Source organism: Ambystoma mexicanum, chromosome 3q (assembly GCF_040938575.1).
Source record: "Ambystoma mexicanum isolate Mex_15411 chromosome 3q, UKY_AmexF1_1, whole genome shotgun sequence".
Lineage (NCBI taxonomy): Eukaryota > Metazoa > Chordata > Amphibia > Caudata > Ambystomatidae > Ambystoma > Ambystoma mexicanum.
The window spans coordinates 791,398,879-791,415,344 of NC_090926.1; the positions used below are offsets into that span (position 1 = coordinate 791,398,879).

Below are 16,466 nucleotides of genomic sequence, written 5' to 3' on the forward strand. Positions count from 1 at the left end.
GAAAACAATCCCAGTGGAAAATAGTTGAGGTTTAATCTGCATTTGAGATAACAGATTATGGATCCCCACTGAGGATTGATAACAGATCCAGAATAGCATTGTACAGTGCACGTAGAGTGGAGGTACATCTTGAGAGAAGTTTAGATCTCCACGCTGAGGATAGGAGAGAGATCGACAGTGATGAAGATTTGAGATATCCGCTTTGTGGTTAAATGAGAGAGCCACATAGGAATATCAGTGATCCACAATAGGAGACAGAAAATATGTTAATATTGACAATGGATTAGACATCCCCATTGAGGATAGAGGGATCCTCATTAAGAATCAATTAGAGGTCAGCATTGAGTTACGATTTAGAGATTGTCAGTAATGGAAGATTGGAGATTAGCACTGGGGGGAAGATTCGAGGTTCTCAATGATAGATTAGAGATCAACTTTTAAGGCTAGAGATTTCCTCTGTGGGAAATAATGGGCCAATGCTGAGAAGATTCGAGATACACAGTGAGGCGAGACTACAGCCAGATATTGAGGATAGCCTGGAAATCCACACTGAGGCTTCAGGGCAGATTTAAAAGAAGATCCTTGGCAGAAGTATCTGACAAGATCTACAGAGAAGACGGGAATAGAAAAGGATCAGACATGGGTTACAGGGACTAGAAACGAATGTCATCCACAAACAAGTCAAATGAGGACTCAAAGGAACACCCAAACTGACAGTACCAGTGAAGAAGTAGTGAAGAGTATAACTCTAGAGAAATGCAATACCGACCAAGCTGGGGCAGAGTCTGTCTCATGTGAGGGTCACTCCATTGGCCTTTTAAATGCACTGATGCCTGGACGATTGTCCTGCTGTCCCCATTTGCTAGTATAACTTTGATCCATGCCAAAAAAAGGTGTGGAACCGATCTGGAGAGGATACTCTGAGCAAGGATATTATGATCCCAGTGTGGAACTGATTTGGGGGGACACACACAGTTTCTGGACAGTTGTTGCCCGGATGTGCAACTGATGTAGAGAGAACTCACAGAGGATGGACAGTTATTGACCTGGTCTGGAACTGATCTATAGAGTGCTCAAAGAGCATGGACAATTATTGCCCCATTGTGGAGTCAACAGTTACTAAACTGGCCTGGAACCGATCTAGAAAGGAAACACACTGCATGGACAGTTATGGTACAGTGTGGAACTGATTTTGGGTGGACACACAGTTCCTAGACAGTTATTGCCCAGATGTGGAACTGATGTTCAGAGAACTCAGAGATGATGGTCAGTTATTGACCTAGTCTGAAACTGGTCTAGAGAGAACTCAGAGCGCATGGAGAGTTATTGCCCTGTTTTCAAACTGATCAAGAGAGGTCATATAGAACATGGACTGTTATTGCTCTGTCCATGTTATCTGAGTCCTCACTAGATCAGTTTCAGACCAGTTATTGCCCCTGTCTGGAACTGATAACGAGAGGACACGCTGAGCATGGAGAGTTAATGCTCTGGTCTGAAACTGATTTAGTGAGGACTCAGATAACATGGACAGTTATTGCCACAGTCTGGAACTGGTCAAGAGAGGACACACAGGAAAGACAGTTATTGCCCAGAAATGGAACCAATCTAGGGAGGATTCTGAGCGTATGGAAAGTTAGTACACTGGTCTGGAACCAATCCTGAGAGGACACACAGAGAATGGTCAGTCATTGCTCGCGTTCAACGGAAGATCCTGACTGACTACGGAGCACATAACTGCGACAGGATATCTATCCTTTAAATGTTTCGAACTGTTTGTTTTAGGCTTCCCTTTTCAATTGAGTCTTTTCGGGGATTTCTTGCACCCATTGTTTTCAGTAAAGCATCAGACATGTAATGTCTTTTTTCTGAAAACGAGCTATGAGAGCAGGTACGGGTGTGCAGTTATCAGCGTTTCACACATCCTCGGGATTAGTACTCACCGCCTCATTGGACACGCCCGAGAGAGGAGTAGAAAGTTTTGCAAAAATAAAATACCCGCATTCCTACATTTGCTATAGAAATTCTATTTTTGAGACAGTTCAGTAATGGGCCCCTCTTTCTGAAATCTTGAAATATTAACGTTTAAGTAATTTGAGGCATTTAAATAATACATCGTAAGCGAGTTAAACAGTTGAAAGATTAATGCAAAGTATGCATTGCATAAAATAAAGGAAGGGTGCGTAAAATATTAATCTCAAGACCTTCACTTAAAAAGGGACTTTAAAATACAACCTTTCGTTTTAATTGTGTCTGCGATGACTGGCAGGTCATTAAAAACACATACAGAATAAGGCTTTTTACAATTTCCAGCCCATGAACCCCTTCCCCGAAAACCTCTTGGAAAACCAGAAGCTGTTGCTGAGTTGAGTAGCTGTTGCTGAGTTGAGTAGCTGTTGATGAGTTGAGTAGCTGTTGCTGAGTTGAGTAGCTGTTGCTGAGTTGAGTAGCTGTTGATGAGTTGAGTAGCTGTTGATGAGTTGAGTAGCTGTTGATGAGTTGAGTAGCTGTTGCTGAGTTGAGTAGCTGTTGATGAGTTGAGTAGCTGTTGATGAGTTGAGTAGCTGTTGCTGAGTTGAGTAGCTGTTGATGAGTTGAGTAGCTGTTGCTGAGTTGAGTAGCTGTTGATGAGTTGAGTAGCTGTTGCTGAGTTGAGTAGCTGTTGATGAGTTGAGTAGCTGTTGATGAGTTGAGTAGCTGTTGCTGAGTTGAGTAGCTGTTGATGAGTTGAGTAGCTGTTGCTGAGTTGAGTAGCTGTTGATGAGTTGAGTAGCTGTTGCTGAGTTGAGTAGCTGTTGATGAGTTGAGTAGCTGTTGCTGAGTTGAGTAGCTGTTGATGAGTTGAGTAGCTGTTGCTGAGTTGAGTAGCTGTTGGTATGCAGTAGACCTTTCACGGCCAGTGCTCATGTGCCCCCTCACGTGCATGTTGGCATTGTATGCTTAGAGCCCCAAATCTGGACGTAGTTGTGAAGCTGATCCACCGCAGACTGGCAACACTTGCATGGTAGTGCAACCAAAGCATGATGTCCATTACGGTTTAAGGCAAGATTGTGGAAGTGACTGTGTTCCCAAGTGGGTTATTGAAGCAATTCCAGCAGAATTGGATATGCAGCAGTTGATCGGATGTGTGAACTTAGGCAAAAGCCCTGTGTAAATAACTTAACCTCTGCCACCTACTGCAGCTGTGCTCGCCACACATCTTGACATGCTATGCCAATCTGATCACGCGAATCGCGCAAGGTTAGGGGGAGAAGCACAAAGTAGCCATTGTTCGGCGTAGTTTACAACCTGTAGTTGTCATGCTCGGTTAGTGTCACGTAGGGTTGCCGTGCACCCACTATGTCCTAAATAGTGTTTGGTGGTGAGTTCAGGTCAGAGCTATCACCTACCACATAAAGAGCTTCACAGGGTTAGGTGGTGGGTATATCTGCTCTCGGGTCACCGTCTGATGGGAGAACTTGTTGGTGTCCGGCCTCAAGAAAATACATCAACCAAACAATCCAGCAGGCTTCTTCTACCAAATGTATGTGTATATTTCTGTTTGTATTGTTCTTCAGTTGCAAAGTCAGCCTAGTCGAACTACTGGCCCGTGCAATCGATGGCAAGTGCCCCTCAGCAAAGCTGGAGCTGTCGCCCATATGCCCCTCTGACATCCCAGTTGTCTATGCCCATTTGTCCAGTGCAGTCACCCCGGCATTGCCACTTTCAAGATCTAGGCTCAGTGCAGCATTCGAGGTGGGCCTTGACTGCACCTCATGATAGAGTATTGATCCAAATGAAAATTGGGTGAAGAAAGGGAAGGGAGGTTGTGATGGGTGAAGGGACTCGTCTTGAGTTTGGGGGTGCTCTTTGGACACGGTAACTGATCCGGCTCATACAGAAGACTGGGTATGATCTGACTCCAAGCAGACAGAAAAAGGGTTAGGACTTATTTGAATTGGATGGGCTACTGGAGGGAGGTAAGAACAGACCCTGGTAAGAAAATGAAGGAAGGAAGTGACCCAGTTGTGTAGTGAATGCATCTGGATATTTGCTGTCAGGTAAGAGATGGAGGCTAAATGAGTGTTGAAAGCTGATCCAAACTGAGGTAGGGCTTGAGAATGTATTTGAAAGAGTTGCTTTTACTGCCTGTGTTCTGGCCCGTGACCTTTTGATTCCTGTGTTCGTTTCTAGTGGACAGGAGACTGCGGATCCCTACATCAAGCTCTGCTGTAAGGGTTTCTGCATCGATATCCTCAAGAAGTTGGCCAAGACGGTGAAGTTCTCCTATGACTTGTACCTGGTTACGAACGGGAAGCATGGAAAGAAGGTGCGGGGAGTCTGGAACGGGATGATTGGAGAGGTAGGGAACACCTGAAGTCAGTCCAACACAACACCCCCCCTTTAACTAGCTTCCCACATCCCATCGTGTCACTCTCATTCATATAGTGACTCTATACCACCGTGGTCTCTCCATTCAGATGGTGGCACCGTTCCACACTGCACCTCCAATTCATGCATCATTCCCATCTGGCAGAGTCCCTCCCCCTCCCAGAGTGGGGCCATTACAGTGTCTTCACATACTGACTTGATTCCCAAGAACCCCTTTCCTGCAGATAGCAACCCCATTCCAGAGAGGGCCTCCCTGCCAACAGCGCCCTCAGTTCCACCTTGGCCGACCCCAAAGATAATGTCCATCAACACCTAAGCCCAACACCTGACCTATGTAGATAGTGGCCGTTCATTTTGCAGAACCTCTCCCTGTGGCTCGTAACACCCCCTGCGGTGCCGCTCTATAAGGAATGGCTCTTTCCTCAACCGTATGAGCTCTTAATAAGGATGTTGTCTATATGTCCCACTGTTTTTAGTTTCCCTGTTTTTTATAATAATTATAAGGTCCTAGTGTTACCAGACGACTAGTGGGGGAAGGAAAAAAGGTGGGGCCACGTTTGTGTTTGTGCACAGCCTTTCCACTATGTCCAGAACATGCGTGTCCCAATGTGCATGCACCTGCTGTCCTCTGCCCTGCATTCCTCACTCTGTTGGACGCATGTCTGATAATACAGGGGTCACTGAAGGAGAGGCACAACGACCCCCATTGCAATGGGCCTGTTCAGAAACAGCAGCCTACAGATCCCCATTTCCAAGCCAGGTCCCCTTAGCATGGAGGGAGACGGAAAAGTGCAAGTGAACGACAGGGTGCACCCTGTGCATGAAGAGGGTCATTACACTGATTGCAGGGGCATAACCACCTCCAAGAGGCTACACAATGGTTTCTACTAATAGATACCTCTGAGGCAGAAGCTGGCTCCTTCAGCTCTGAGCCTGCAAAGCTCTTTCTGCATCACCACACCACACGCACAACCGTGGAGCCCATTGTCTTATACTTTTTTCATCCTCTAGTGCACGTTTTAGTGAAATCATTTTCGCCCTCAAACTCTCCAATTCAGATGAATTAAGGATTGTCCTATTTAAATGTGTACTTTTCCAGCGTCAGTTACATGTTGTGGCCTTTAGTTTTCTGTGTTTTACTTGTAGATCTTTTTTTAAATTCTTCTTGTATTATTGAAGTGTTATGGTCTGCAGCATTTATTTATTGGGCCTTTAAGCCCAGATGTTGAGGTGTATGTAGCCGGATTCAGATCAGTGGGGGCTGGTGAAGGACAAGTCCACCCACCACACTCTTCCCCTCCTGAAAGGTTCTCATGTCCGCCATGTTTATCTCACACACTGCAGGGGTTGAGTGGTTGACCTGGGCTGTGACATGATTTACTGGAACAATGTCAAATACCACATTTTTTGTGATTGAGAGGTTAGAGGAGACCTAAATTCAATCCACATTTTGTTGGAAAGCATAGCAAAAGAATTGTAGTTGTCATGCCATTCTCGTTCTGGGGGTAGCAGTGCGCACCGGCTGGTATCATTTAGGAACAAATGATGGCACATGTGCTGCAGCAATGAATGAGAGAAACGAGGGTGGGAATATGTGTAGCTTTGCTACCCTAGGTCCACTCTCTGTCAACTGCTAATTGAATTTAGTTGCAAGATAATCCTTCACAATATTCACAATATTTCGAATGAGTGCATGCTAAAGGGCGAAGTTAGTAGGTTTTGGCTGTTTTATGTGAAGTGCAGCCTCGGATGAACCCATAACCTTCATGCCAGGGGACAAGGATACAAGCAAATCACACAAAGTCTGCCTGGGGGTGGTACTCAGCAGGTGGATCTTGTATAGAGGGAACCCCGCTATGGGACTAGGGACGACTGTCTGGGACAAACACAGTACACACAAAACATATTCCCACCTCCCACACGCCAAGTATAAAAAGGGAAGAAGCACTTTACGATCTGGCAGAACCTTTCTGGTGGAGCCGGGAACTTCAAATGCAGCCGAAGCAAGGGAGACGCCAGCAGTGCAGAGGCTGAGATGCTTGGCCACCAGTAGAGGCGCCCCTGGTAACTCTGCTGTGGTCCGGGCAGAGTAGATGGCAGTGGGCTGGACAACCAGCCGACAAGGGGAACTTATGTGCACGGAGAGCTGGAAGTGCACCTTCCAGGAACAGAGGAACACAGTGAAGATGGCGTGGTTCATAAAGAGACTGTGAGAAGCCGGAGTGGGGAAGAGAAGCCCACAGTCGACTGAAGGTTGCCTGTAAGAAGCCTGGAGAGGTCTGGGTAGTGAAGACGGTTGGTGGGAACCCAGAGGGGCAGAGAAGTCGCAAGGAACCTGTCTGGGACCGGCAACAGATAACAAACGACCTCCAAAGCCATCTTCACAGTCACAGTACCTGGCAGGAGAGTGAATCAGGTCTCAGACATATAGAAGAAAGAATCTCATGGGCCTGGGACCAGCAGCCTTCTGTGAAGAGTAACCCAGGTCATTTTAGCAGTCACAGGACCTGGCGGGGTAGTGAACCAGGTGGGCTGTGAGAGAAACGCCAGGGTAAGAGGAGCATGCCCCCTGGCATTGTGAACTGAATAAGGTAGGGGAACAAGCATAACCGCCACCCCACCTTGCCCCTGACATTGTGATAAAGTTTGTGAAGATTGTGAAAGCCAAGAGAAGGGAGTTAATAAAGCAGGATAAGAAACATTCATAATAAAAAGAATAAAAACAAATTCATAGGTAATGGATTACTAAAACAGCTGCATGTGATTACATCTAGGAATGCATGCAGTTTCGATAAAAGTGGCAATTGCTTTTATAACATCAGGATCAATTGCACATTCAGAAAATATCAAAGCATCCACTGTATTTAAAACCCTATATTTAAGTAAAATAGGTGAAAGCAGTTTTCTCCTTGTCTTAGAATAGTAGTGACAGAAGAAGATAAAATGCTTCTCACTTTCAATGTCATAACAGCAGAAGGGACGCTTATCAGGAGAGTTTGGATTCCATTCCACAGTGAATGAGGCTGGCAGTGAAATGCTGAGTCTGAACTTCATGTATAATGATCGATGGTTGGCACTGGGCAGCCACAGCAGATAGTGTTCGGAACCCATTCAAGTTTCAAAGGCAGGTAAAGGTTGGTTAATGTGTCACTTGCCTGCTCTTTAAAAAAATGATCCAGTGCCCAGGCACTCCACCTTTCTTTTAAAAGTCTATGGGGATTCTGCTGTGTGTCTATATGTGTGCCCCAAAGTGTGGGCAGCTCCATCAATGTATTTTTTTTAAAATAAATTGTTGCTATCTCCATTTTGGGGCTTCTGTTGACACTATCAATTCCCACAACACATCCTTGTGGAAAGTCAAACCGTGTGATGTGTTGAGGCAGAGGAACAATAACATGGGTTTTATAGATGCCTCATAAGTCACTGGGAGCAGTCCAAGGTCACTGGGTGGGACAGTGGCTGCACTGCTAGGAAGCATGAGCAGTGGCCTCAAGAATGCCTTCTCCCAGCTGAACAAAGCAGTCAATGATAAAAGATAGAAGTGGGTACCTGTGCCTTGTAGACGTCCAGGGTGGGGTTGGCCACCTTCCCACCAAACCTGACAAGTGTAGACTTGTGCATGACACCTGGTCCGTCTAGGTTCATTTTGACGAAATTTCCAGGCTCAACAAGTCAAAATAATCAGCTTGCTGGATTATTTCTTTGTTATACTTCAAGTGTATTTTTATTGATTTGGTCGGTTGGCAAACCATCGCCACCATCTTGGCCCTATTCACAGTCAAGCGTTGAAGTCTGCTACAATTAAGTAACATTTACAGTTGCTTACATCCCCAGCAGTCTCTCTGTTTTAGGATCCTCTCTGTCTCTAAGGACCTGCACCGTGTGATATGTGTTGGGGGAAAGGGGTTCTGTATGTCTACTAGTTTCCTGCAGCCTCTCTGCTTTATGGACCCCCCTTATCTGTTAGGCCCTGCACCCTGTGATATGGTCTGCCAGTCCTCAGAGCAATCCCTGGAACCGTCATTCTCCTACACACTCTCATTATGGGAATGAGTTGCATTCACTGGATAAATCCTTGCCCTTTGATGTTGGCATCTGCCTCTCCCTCACACGCATGCATCTGGGCCTACCTGTGTCAATCAGTCGCCTGCAACAAGCATTCCCTGCCTTTCCTGTGCACTCCAGTATCCTCTGACCCCATGCCTCGAGGGTTCCCCATGTCTTCAGTATTTATTAGTTCCACATCTGGGTTCAGAACAGAGATTCCTCTTGGCCCTCTGATTTACATCAATCTGCCATTACTACTTATTAATTATCCTGACTGCTTGTGTCATGGAGCATCATTCTTGGTGACCGCATGGAGACCTCCATGGTCCACTTAGAAAGGAAAATCTGACACCCCTTGTTTTTGCTATCAGTATGACTAGTCTCACCCATAGACTTTGGGAAGGCTCAATCAGATTGAGGTTCATTAACTTGAGGACCACTGCCTTAATGCAGCCATGGGTCTTATCCAACTTCTTGTATGTGTCGGATTTGATAGGAAAAGTGTCGCCAGCGACAATGTTAAGGGTGGACTAGGAGCACACACCGCCAGAGGACTTCCAGATATTGACCTCCAAATAAGTCACAGCCAAGGCCATGCCCATCTCGACGAGGTGATATCCAAGCAAGCATCTGACCGCTAGATCACCCTTGACAGGGTCCTTCTTGTCACCCACCCTCAGGGTCTACAGAGCCATCGCGCATCTACTTTTTCCTCACATTGCTAGTCTTGCTGCTCCAATCTGCCCTCAAGTATTTATTTGGGGGTCCCAGGGCTTCCTATTCACCATGGAAATGATATCTCCCACTCCAGCGACTTGCATATCATTCATAAGCACATGTTCTAGTGACTGGTGGGTGTTTCTAGGTACCCAAGCCAGTACATCCGAGTCCTCCCTCTGGATCCTTAGGGATACTGTGACCGCCTCTGAGGGTGTTCCTGTGGGATCTCCATGCGTTACTTGGATGCTCTAACCTGGGCTTTGGAAACTCGTCTGGTGATTTAGGCCTCCACTGACGCAGATGCCCGCTGAGCAGTAGGCATGAGGGCCTTGCCACCCATAAACTCCTTGGGGCTTACACCCGTCCCTTCAGAATGTCTCCTCTGGTTTGGGGGGCTGTTTGGACTGGTTAGGTTGGAATCAGCCTAATGCTGGTGCACATCTGTGAATCCAGCACCCAGAATGTGCTCCTTTAGAATCAAATGCTATAACCACAGGTGGGTGTGCACCTTGTTCTCACCAATCCATTGTACGGCCTCACTTCCCAATTTGCCAAACAGTCCTAACTCATTTTCACAGAAGAATCGCAGGTGCTGGTTGGGTGTGCATCCAATCTTTCGTATACTTGCCTTTTTCATGTTCAGGTACACTTTCTGCTCAGTATTACTATTATTGTTTTTCTTCCGTTCAGAAGCTGGTTGGTGAAGTACATACAATGCCTTGATCTCATCACCCATCTGCTGTCGGCTGCAAGCTAACTCCAAACTTTCAAGACCTTCAGCAGTCGGTTACCTCGTTAGGCCTCCTACCCTTCTTCCCGATTTTATACACAGTCGCCCACTGCTCCCATGGAATCACTCCTCCTCCAGCAACCAGTACCTGTTCATATACCATCCTCAACCTAAAGTTTCCACAGCACTCTGCTTCTCCCTAGGTATTGCAGCAAACCCAAATAAAAACGAAGACTCCCAGATCAGTACCTGGTACAGTCCTTCCCACTAAATCTTTGCAGGTATTGTGGGTCAACAGGAGGCTCTGAGCCAGTACTTATCTCTGTGAGGGCCCCTCCCGTACCCACCTGATTGCCAATGCAAACTTCTTCATTACCAGTTGATGAGCTATATCCTTCTTTTTCTCTAGTTTTCATTTCTTTCTTGTGTATCTTTCTCGTTCCCAGAAACCTCTGATGTTTGCAATTCCTCCCATCTCACTTTTTCCAAGCCTCTCTTTGCATTCTCCTCTGAAAGGTAGGCTTTATTAAGTGGTTCTCCAGGTGATTATGTAGGAGGAGCGCTCCATCGGGATGTTCTGACACAGAGGCACTTTGTGGAAACAGTCATCCGCTTTGAGGTTGTGAAATAGGGCAGAGGGTTTCTGGGGATTAGATTCACCTGGCTCTTTTCTTAATGCTTGCAGGACTGCTCTCTGTTCTCTCTGGTTCCAGAGCATCTTGGTGATCAGGTGGACCTTGGAGCTCCTGTGAGTCAAGCATTTTATTTGTAATGGTTCAATTAGCTCTTCAAATTTCACGGCTGGCAAAACAGTATAGCCCATCAGTAAACCAAGTATTAACCAAGCTAACAGAGATGCAGAACCCTGAATCCAGAATCACACCAGGTGTCACTTAGGATACACTTCTACAGAGCCTGAAACAAGCAGGGGCAGCCGCCAGTGTCCAGGGAAGCACTGCTTGCACTCTCTCTGATGGTGGAGACTGGGTGCGGCATTGGAATATCCGAGACAGCGCTCCGTTGCTTCTTTGGCTCACTACTGCTATCTGTGGTTGACCAATGAAGGACTAAGTTCTATCAGAGAGTGTTGTGGGATGGCACTCAGGTAAGGTAGAAAACTCATATTACCCAGGTGAACGTACAGTCAGAGGAATTGACTGTAGATAAGTAAAAACTCTTCAATCACAAAACAGAATGAATGCACAGTTAGCAGTTGTCGCTAATAATAAAACCAGCAGAGTCTGAACAGGGCTGCTCCAGAGTTTTGATACAATTATAGTCTACAACAAACATGTGGCTTCTGCACTCCCACGGAAGCGTAAGAACAATAACAATATTATTAATTGTGAAAATGCTTTCCTATTCCAATGGGGCCTTTTTGACAACAGAATCACTGTCTTTGCTCCAGAAAAGTCCTCTTGCAATGGAGGTGGATTTCTGATCGCCAGGGTCCATATACTATGACTGCCTGTGTCTTTTGCAGGGTAGAACCTTTGCCGATGAAAGCTTGTGGTTCAAGAAGTTGCTGTTTCCTGTGTCCTTAATCAGTATTTTACAGGCGACAGCAGGTAAATAGGGGAATACTACTTTGAGGGCCCACCCAGTGCTAGGGTTACAGGTCAGGGCCACCCCGTGCATGCAGGGCTTGGGGCCTGGATGGTACAGAACCCAGCAATGGCACAGCTAGGCAACAGTCCTCTGTAGATATTTGCATTCAGAGCAAGTGGCCGATTAAAAGACTGAGGTGGTGGCACTGCAGGGCACTATGAGTTTGATTTGAGGCAATCTAAGTAGGTGAGTGCACCAGAGAAGCAAGTAAGACGGATTATGCCCTATATTTGATAGCCACAGGCTGAGCCCTCTATAAACTGGGGTATTGGAAGCATTGACGGTGTCCAATGGAGGCCCAGACTCCCATTGGTGCTCGACTGGCTCGGTTGCTATGGTGGGTTCAGTGAGGTTAGTTGCTGATCCCCTCAGGTAAGCAGCCCTCTGATGCTAACTTGTGCTGGGGTTGTCGCTACTGACTCAAGGACTTTTCCCTGGTGTAGGTCTGCGTCGCTCGCGTCCTTGAGGATCCAGCTACACAAGACTTGGCAGTGACAAGTCCTGGCTACTAGCAGCAGGCTTTCCATTGGCCGGATGATGACATCTTAGTGTTATCGCTCAAGATATTGCAAGTCCAAGTGATTAAGATGATCAGCTCCCAAGATACCCCTGCTCAGGAAGAAGTGAGCAGTCGGCCCCCTCACTCTAAATGTCTCTGACCAAAATCCTAGTGGGATCGAGATTGTTTGAAGTATTGTTCAGTGCCTCCAGTATTAATACGAATTTAGAAACTAGAGATGATGTCACAGCTCTATCAGAATCCTCATTCACACGTTGCCTCCACACACACTCATTCACACGTTGCCTCCACACACACTCATTCACATGTTGCCTCCAGACACACTCATTCACACGTTGACTCCACACACACTCATTCACTCGTTGCCTCCACGCACACTCATTCACACGTTGACTCCACACACACTCATTCACACGTTGCCCCCACCCACACTCATTTTCACACGTTAATTCCACACACACTCATTCACACGTTGACTCCACACACACTCATTCACACGTTGCCTCCACACACACACATTCACACGTTGACTCCACACACACTCATTCACACGTTGCCCCCACACACACTCATTTTCACACGTTAATTCCACACACACTCATTCACACGTTGACTCCACACACACTCATTCACACGTTGCCTCCACACACACTCATTCACACGTTGCCTCCACACACACACATTCACACGTTGACTCCACACACACTCATTCACTCGTTGCCTCCACGCACACTCATTCACACGTTGACTCCACACACACTCATTCACACGTTGCCTCCACACACACTCATTTTCACACGTTAATTCCACACACACTCATTCACACGTTGCCTCCACACACGCTCATTCACACATTGACTCCACACACACTCATTCACACGTTGCCTCCACACACACACATTCACACGTTGACTCCACACACACTCATTCACACATTGCCTCCACACACAGGGGCTTCTAAGTTCATATGGGTACATGGCTTTGGCCAAGCAGCCCAGGAGTTTCCAGGAACAGTCTTATATCCTCAGGTCTGGCTGCTTGTAGGAGATCCAGGCATTGTATAGTTCTCTACTACTCTCTGTGTGCGAAAACATGGTCCACGTGTTGGGAAAACCTGGGTTGTTGTTGGTGTAGCCAGTAGGCACTTCTCTAGTGTACTGCCTCCCAGCACTTACAACTGACACCAGCCAGACGGTTGTATATATATCCAGACTTGTGAGGGTACTCGCCTGCATTTAAGGAGGTGCTTTTGCTAATGCTGTCACGCAGAAGTCTACGGTTTGGCAGGTGCGTACCAGAATTGCCACGCTGTCAGGTACTGCACAAGATAAACATTGCGGACCGAGTAACCAAGGGGGTATTGAAAAGATAACCGCCTCGCTACAGACTTCTCACAGTGTAGAACTTCTCTGTCGCTTAGAACTCCTAATTGTACAGGTTCCTATAGGTATTAGTCCCTGTTCCCAGGCTTCTTCAAATTGTTGGGTTTGTTATAGTCTGTACATCCTGTCCTTTCTGACCCATGCACCCTGTCTTTCTAAGGGCTCACTGTGCCTGCCTGCGCCCTGCACAGCTGGGTCTTCGCTTTATCTGCTCCTTCCTTGATTCTGGGATTTTTTTAATCCTCCCTATATATGTAAGCCTCTTGCCATTGGAATCCCGGTTTCCCTCCATCTATCGCTCTCCTCCACCTACTGACTCCAGTGATACCCTATGTCTGCCAGTCCTCAGCAGTGTGGGACTTTCGGCCATCCTGGTGTCTGTTGCTCCACTTTTTAGTATAGAGGAAGGTAGGAAAATGGTTTGGTCAACAGTTACTTCCCATAGGTAGAAACTACATACGTTTTACACAAATATATCTTTTTTATTTTATTTAACCTAGACCCAGTGGGTGCAGGGACTGATGATAAGGAACTCTGAAATCATGGGGTTCAAGGCAAACGCTATATGGATCCTCAGATGGGGGAATGCAGGGAGGGACTAGAAGGTGCAGATGTGCCACGGAATGACAGGCTGCACTGGAGCAACAGACACAAAACTTCGGGGGAGACCCCAAAATACACTCCTATAGCGGAATGGATACCTACCTTTGTTTTGGGAAAGGCAAATTTTAGTATAGAGGAAGGTAGGAAAATGGTTTGGTCAACAGTTACTTCCCATAGGTAGAAACTACATACGTTTTACACAAAAATATATTTTTTATTTTAATAATTTCAACATAAAAAGTCTCTTAAAAATAGAGAGAAAGTTTATATTCTTTGTAATCATCATAGCACTCTAAAAATATACTAAATACATATAAAGACAGAACACTTATACACAGTTTTATAAAAAATAGAAAAGCAGCCAATGGGTTTCTCACATCAGTATATAACTCAGCCTATAGTAAGAATCCTATTAGGTATTAATTTAGATCATTTATGATCTCTAGGTTCTTAAAAACAATCTATTATTTATTCTAGACTGTAAACTCGACATGTTTCAGTCCTCTAGGTGGTAATGGGACTTTCTTCAGGAGTCATCTTTAGTTGTGTTAAGAGTGGATGCATTGCTGTTATAAAATCTTCTTTTAGTGAAGCTTCAAACACTAACAGGGAAGGTAACTATTGACAAAAAAACAGAAAAAAGAATCAGCACTTTGGCTTATATTTTTTTACCACAATTAATGTGCGTGCAAGATTCAGGATAGACAAATTTACCTGAATTCCCGAGTGTAGTTGAGCCTTCAAGGAAAGAGGAAAAAGCCACTGAAGTTGGACAATTTTCAAAAGAGGAGATAAATTCTTCTCCGGGTTCCTATGAATAAATTCACAACATTTAGAGGAGTCAACAAAAAAGGCCTGGGTATCCTAATAGGCGACTTAGTATTTCCTAGACATTTAGTACTCATTTTCAAAATTGTTGTAAAATGGCATAGCACATTCAGTTGGGATGCCTCAATTAAAGAGGTCTATATACCTATTTGTACCATTAACTTAATATGCATTAGTTTCATATCATATTAAGAAATCTTGGCTTCTTACCTCTATATATTGAGGCTAGGTAGTCCTGGTTTCTTGTTTCAATTCGAGCGGATGTTGTGCTCGTGGTCACAGGTCTCACAGAAATGAATCTATTCGAAAGAGAGTCATACAAAGACTCGAGTCACAATCCGTTTTTAAGTGTGTCTCATTGTTTGGAATCAAACATTCTCGTAAGCCTCTTAATAGTAGGCTTCTATACATTGGTCTTTTGTTGGTAGCAAGAACATCCGGACTTCTTACCTCTGTTTGATGAGGCTGGATAGTCTAGGTCTCTTGTTTCTAGATGATCCGATATGGAGCTCATAGTTACAAATACCGCTGAAGTTAAACTGTACAGGAGAGAGTCACGCAAAAGCCTCTGGTCATAGTTTGTTCTTTAGTGTGTCAATTCCAAAAGCATTCTTTTAAGCCTCTAGATAGTGGGCATTTGTATACTATTCTTTTACTTTTCACCAACGGATATATTAAGCTCTCTCATATGGGTACGCAGTTAATTTTATCAGGGGCGTCAAAATGTTAACTATCTTAGTGCCACTGTCCTTTGTTAATAACGTGAAAAAATGCATTAATGCACGTAACGCTCAATAGAACAGATAATGACCCAGTTCCTCGTTCATTTATTCTCTGGTGTGTAGAAGTAGCTTTAACACAAAATTACTTTGAATTTTTAGGTATCTTTTTTCAACAAGTCGAAGGAACGGCTTTGGGAGCCACCATGGCCCCAAGTTTAGCCAATCTATTTGTTGAGTACTTCAAGAAAAAATTGAATCTACGCACAGAACCCATTCTCTCACAACATACTATCATGGGCAAGATACATTGACGACGTCCTTATGGTATGGACAGGCACGGCAGAAAAAGCAGAAGATTTCCTTATCTGGCTGAATAACTGTAATGGACAACTGCAGTTTACAATGAACGTTCAAAAACTCTCTATTGTTTTCCTACTCTTAACTATCTTTCATGAAGAAGGTAAACTGCAAGTAAAACCTTTTCACAAAACAACTGAAAAAAATTCTCTTTTACACTATGGAAGCCACCACGTGAAGCATCTAAGAGATAATTTACCGTATGGCCAGTTTTTGCGCCTCAAGAGAAATAGTAGTCAAACTACAGCATTCGAAGAAGAAGCAAATATCTTAACATCGAAACTTAGACAAACAGGCTACCTGATAAAATTGATTACAAAATCAGCTAAAAGAGCAGCCAATTATAATCGAGAGGCCCTTTTAGAAGACAAAATAAAACAGCCTAAAAAAGACCAGCTAGTATGTGTAAATACATTTACCAATATGAGCTTAAAAATTAGCCAAATTGTAAAAAAACACTGGAAAATGTTCAAAGACTCGAATTCTGAAATGCCCACACCGATGTTTGCCTACAAAAAATCGACTACGATCGGCAACAGGGTAAGCAGTAGTAGATTGAAAGAAAAAATACCAACCACCAA

At 45.0% G+C, this 16,466-nt stretch overlaps 1 protein-coding gene across 4 annotated transcripts in view; it reads left to right on the plus strand.

Annotated features, from left to right (window-relative positions):
• GRIN2C (glutamate ionotropic receptor NMDA type subunit 2C) overlaps positions 1–16,466 on the plus strand; it is an 853,359-nt gene that overhangs the window by 637,142 nt on the left and 199,751 nt on the right. For 3 of the 4 annotated variants that reach the window (XM_069654855.1, XM_069654856.1, XM_069654857.1), the window contains one exon: positions 4,171–4,339. In XM_069654855.1, the coding sequence (XP_069510956.1) occupies positions 4,171–4,339 (169 nt within the window). The remainder of the gene's footprint in view (positions 1–4,170; positions 4,340–16,466) is intronic. The other variant, XM_069654858.1, reaches the window with a different exon arrangement.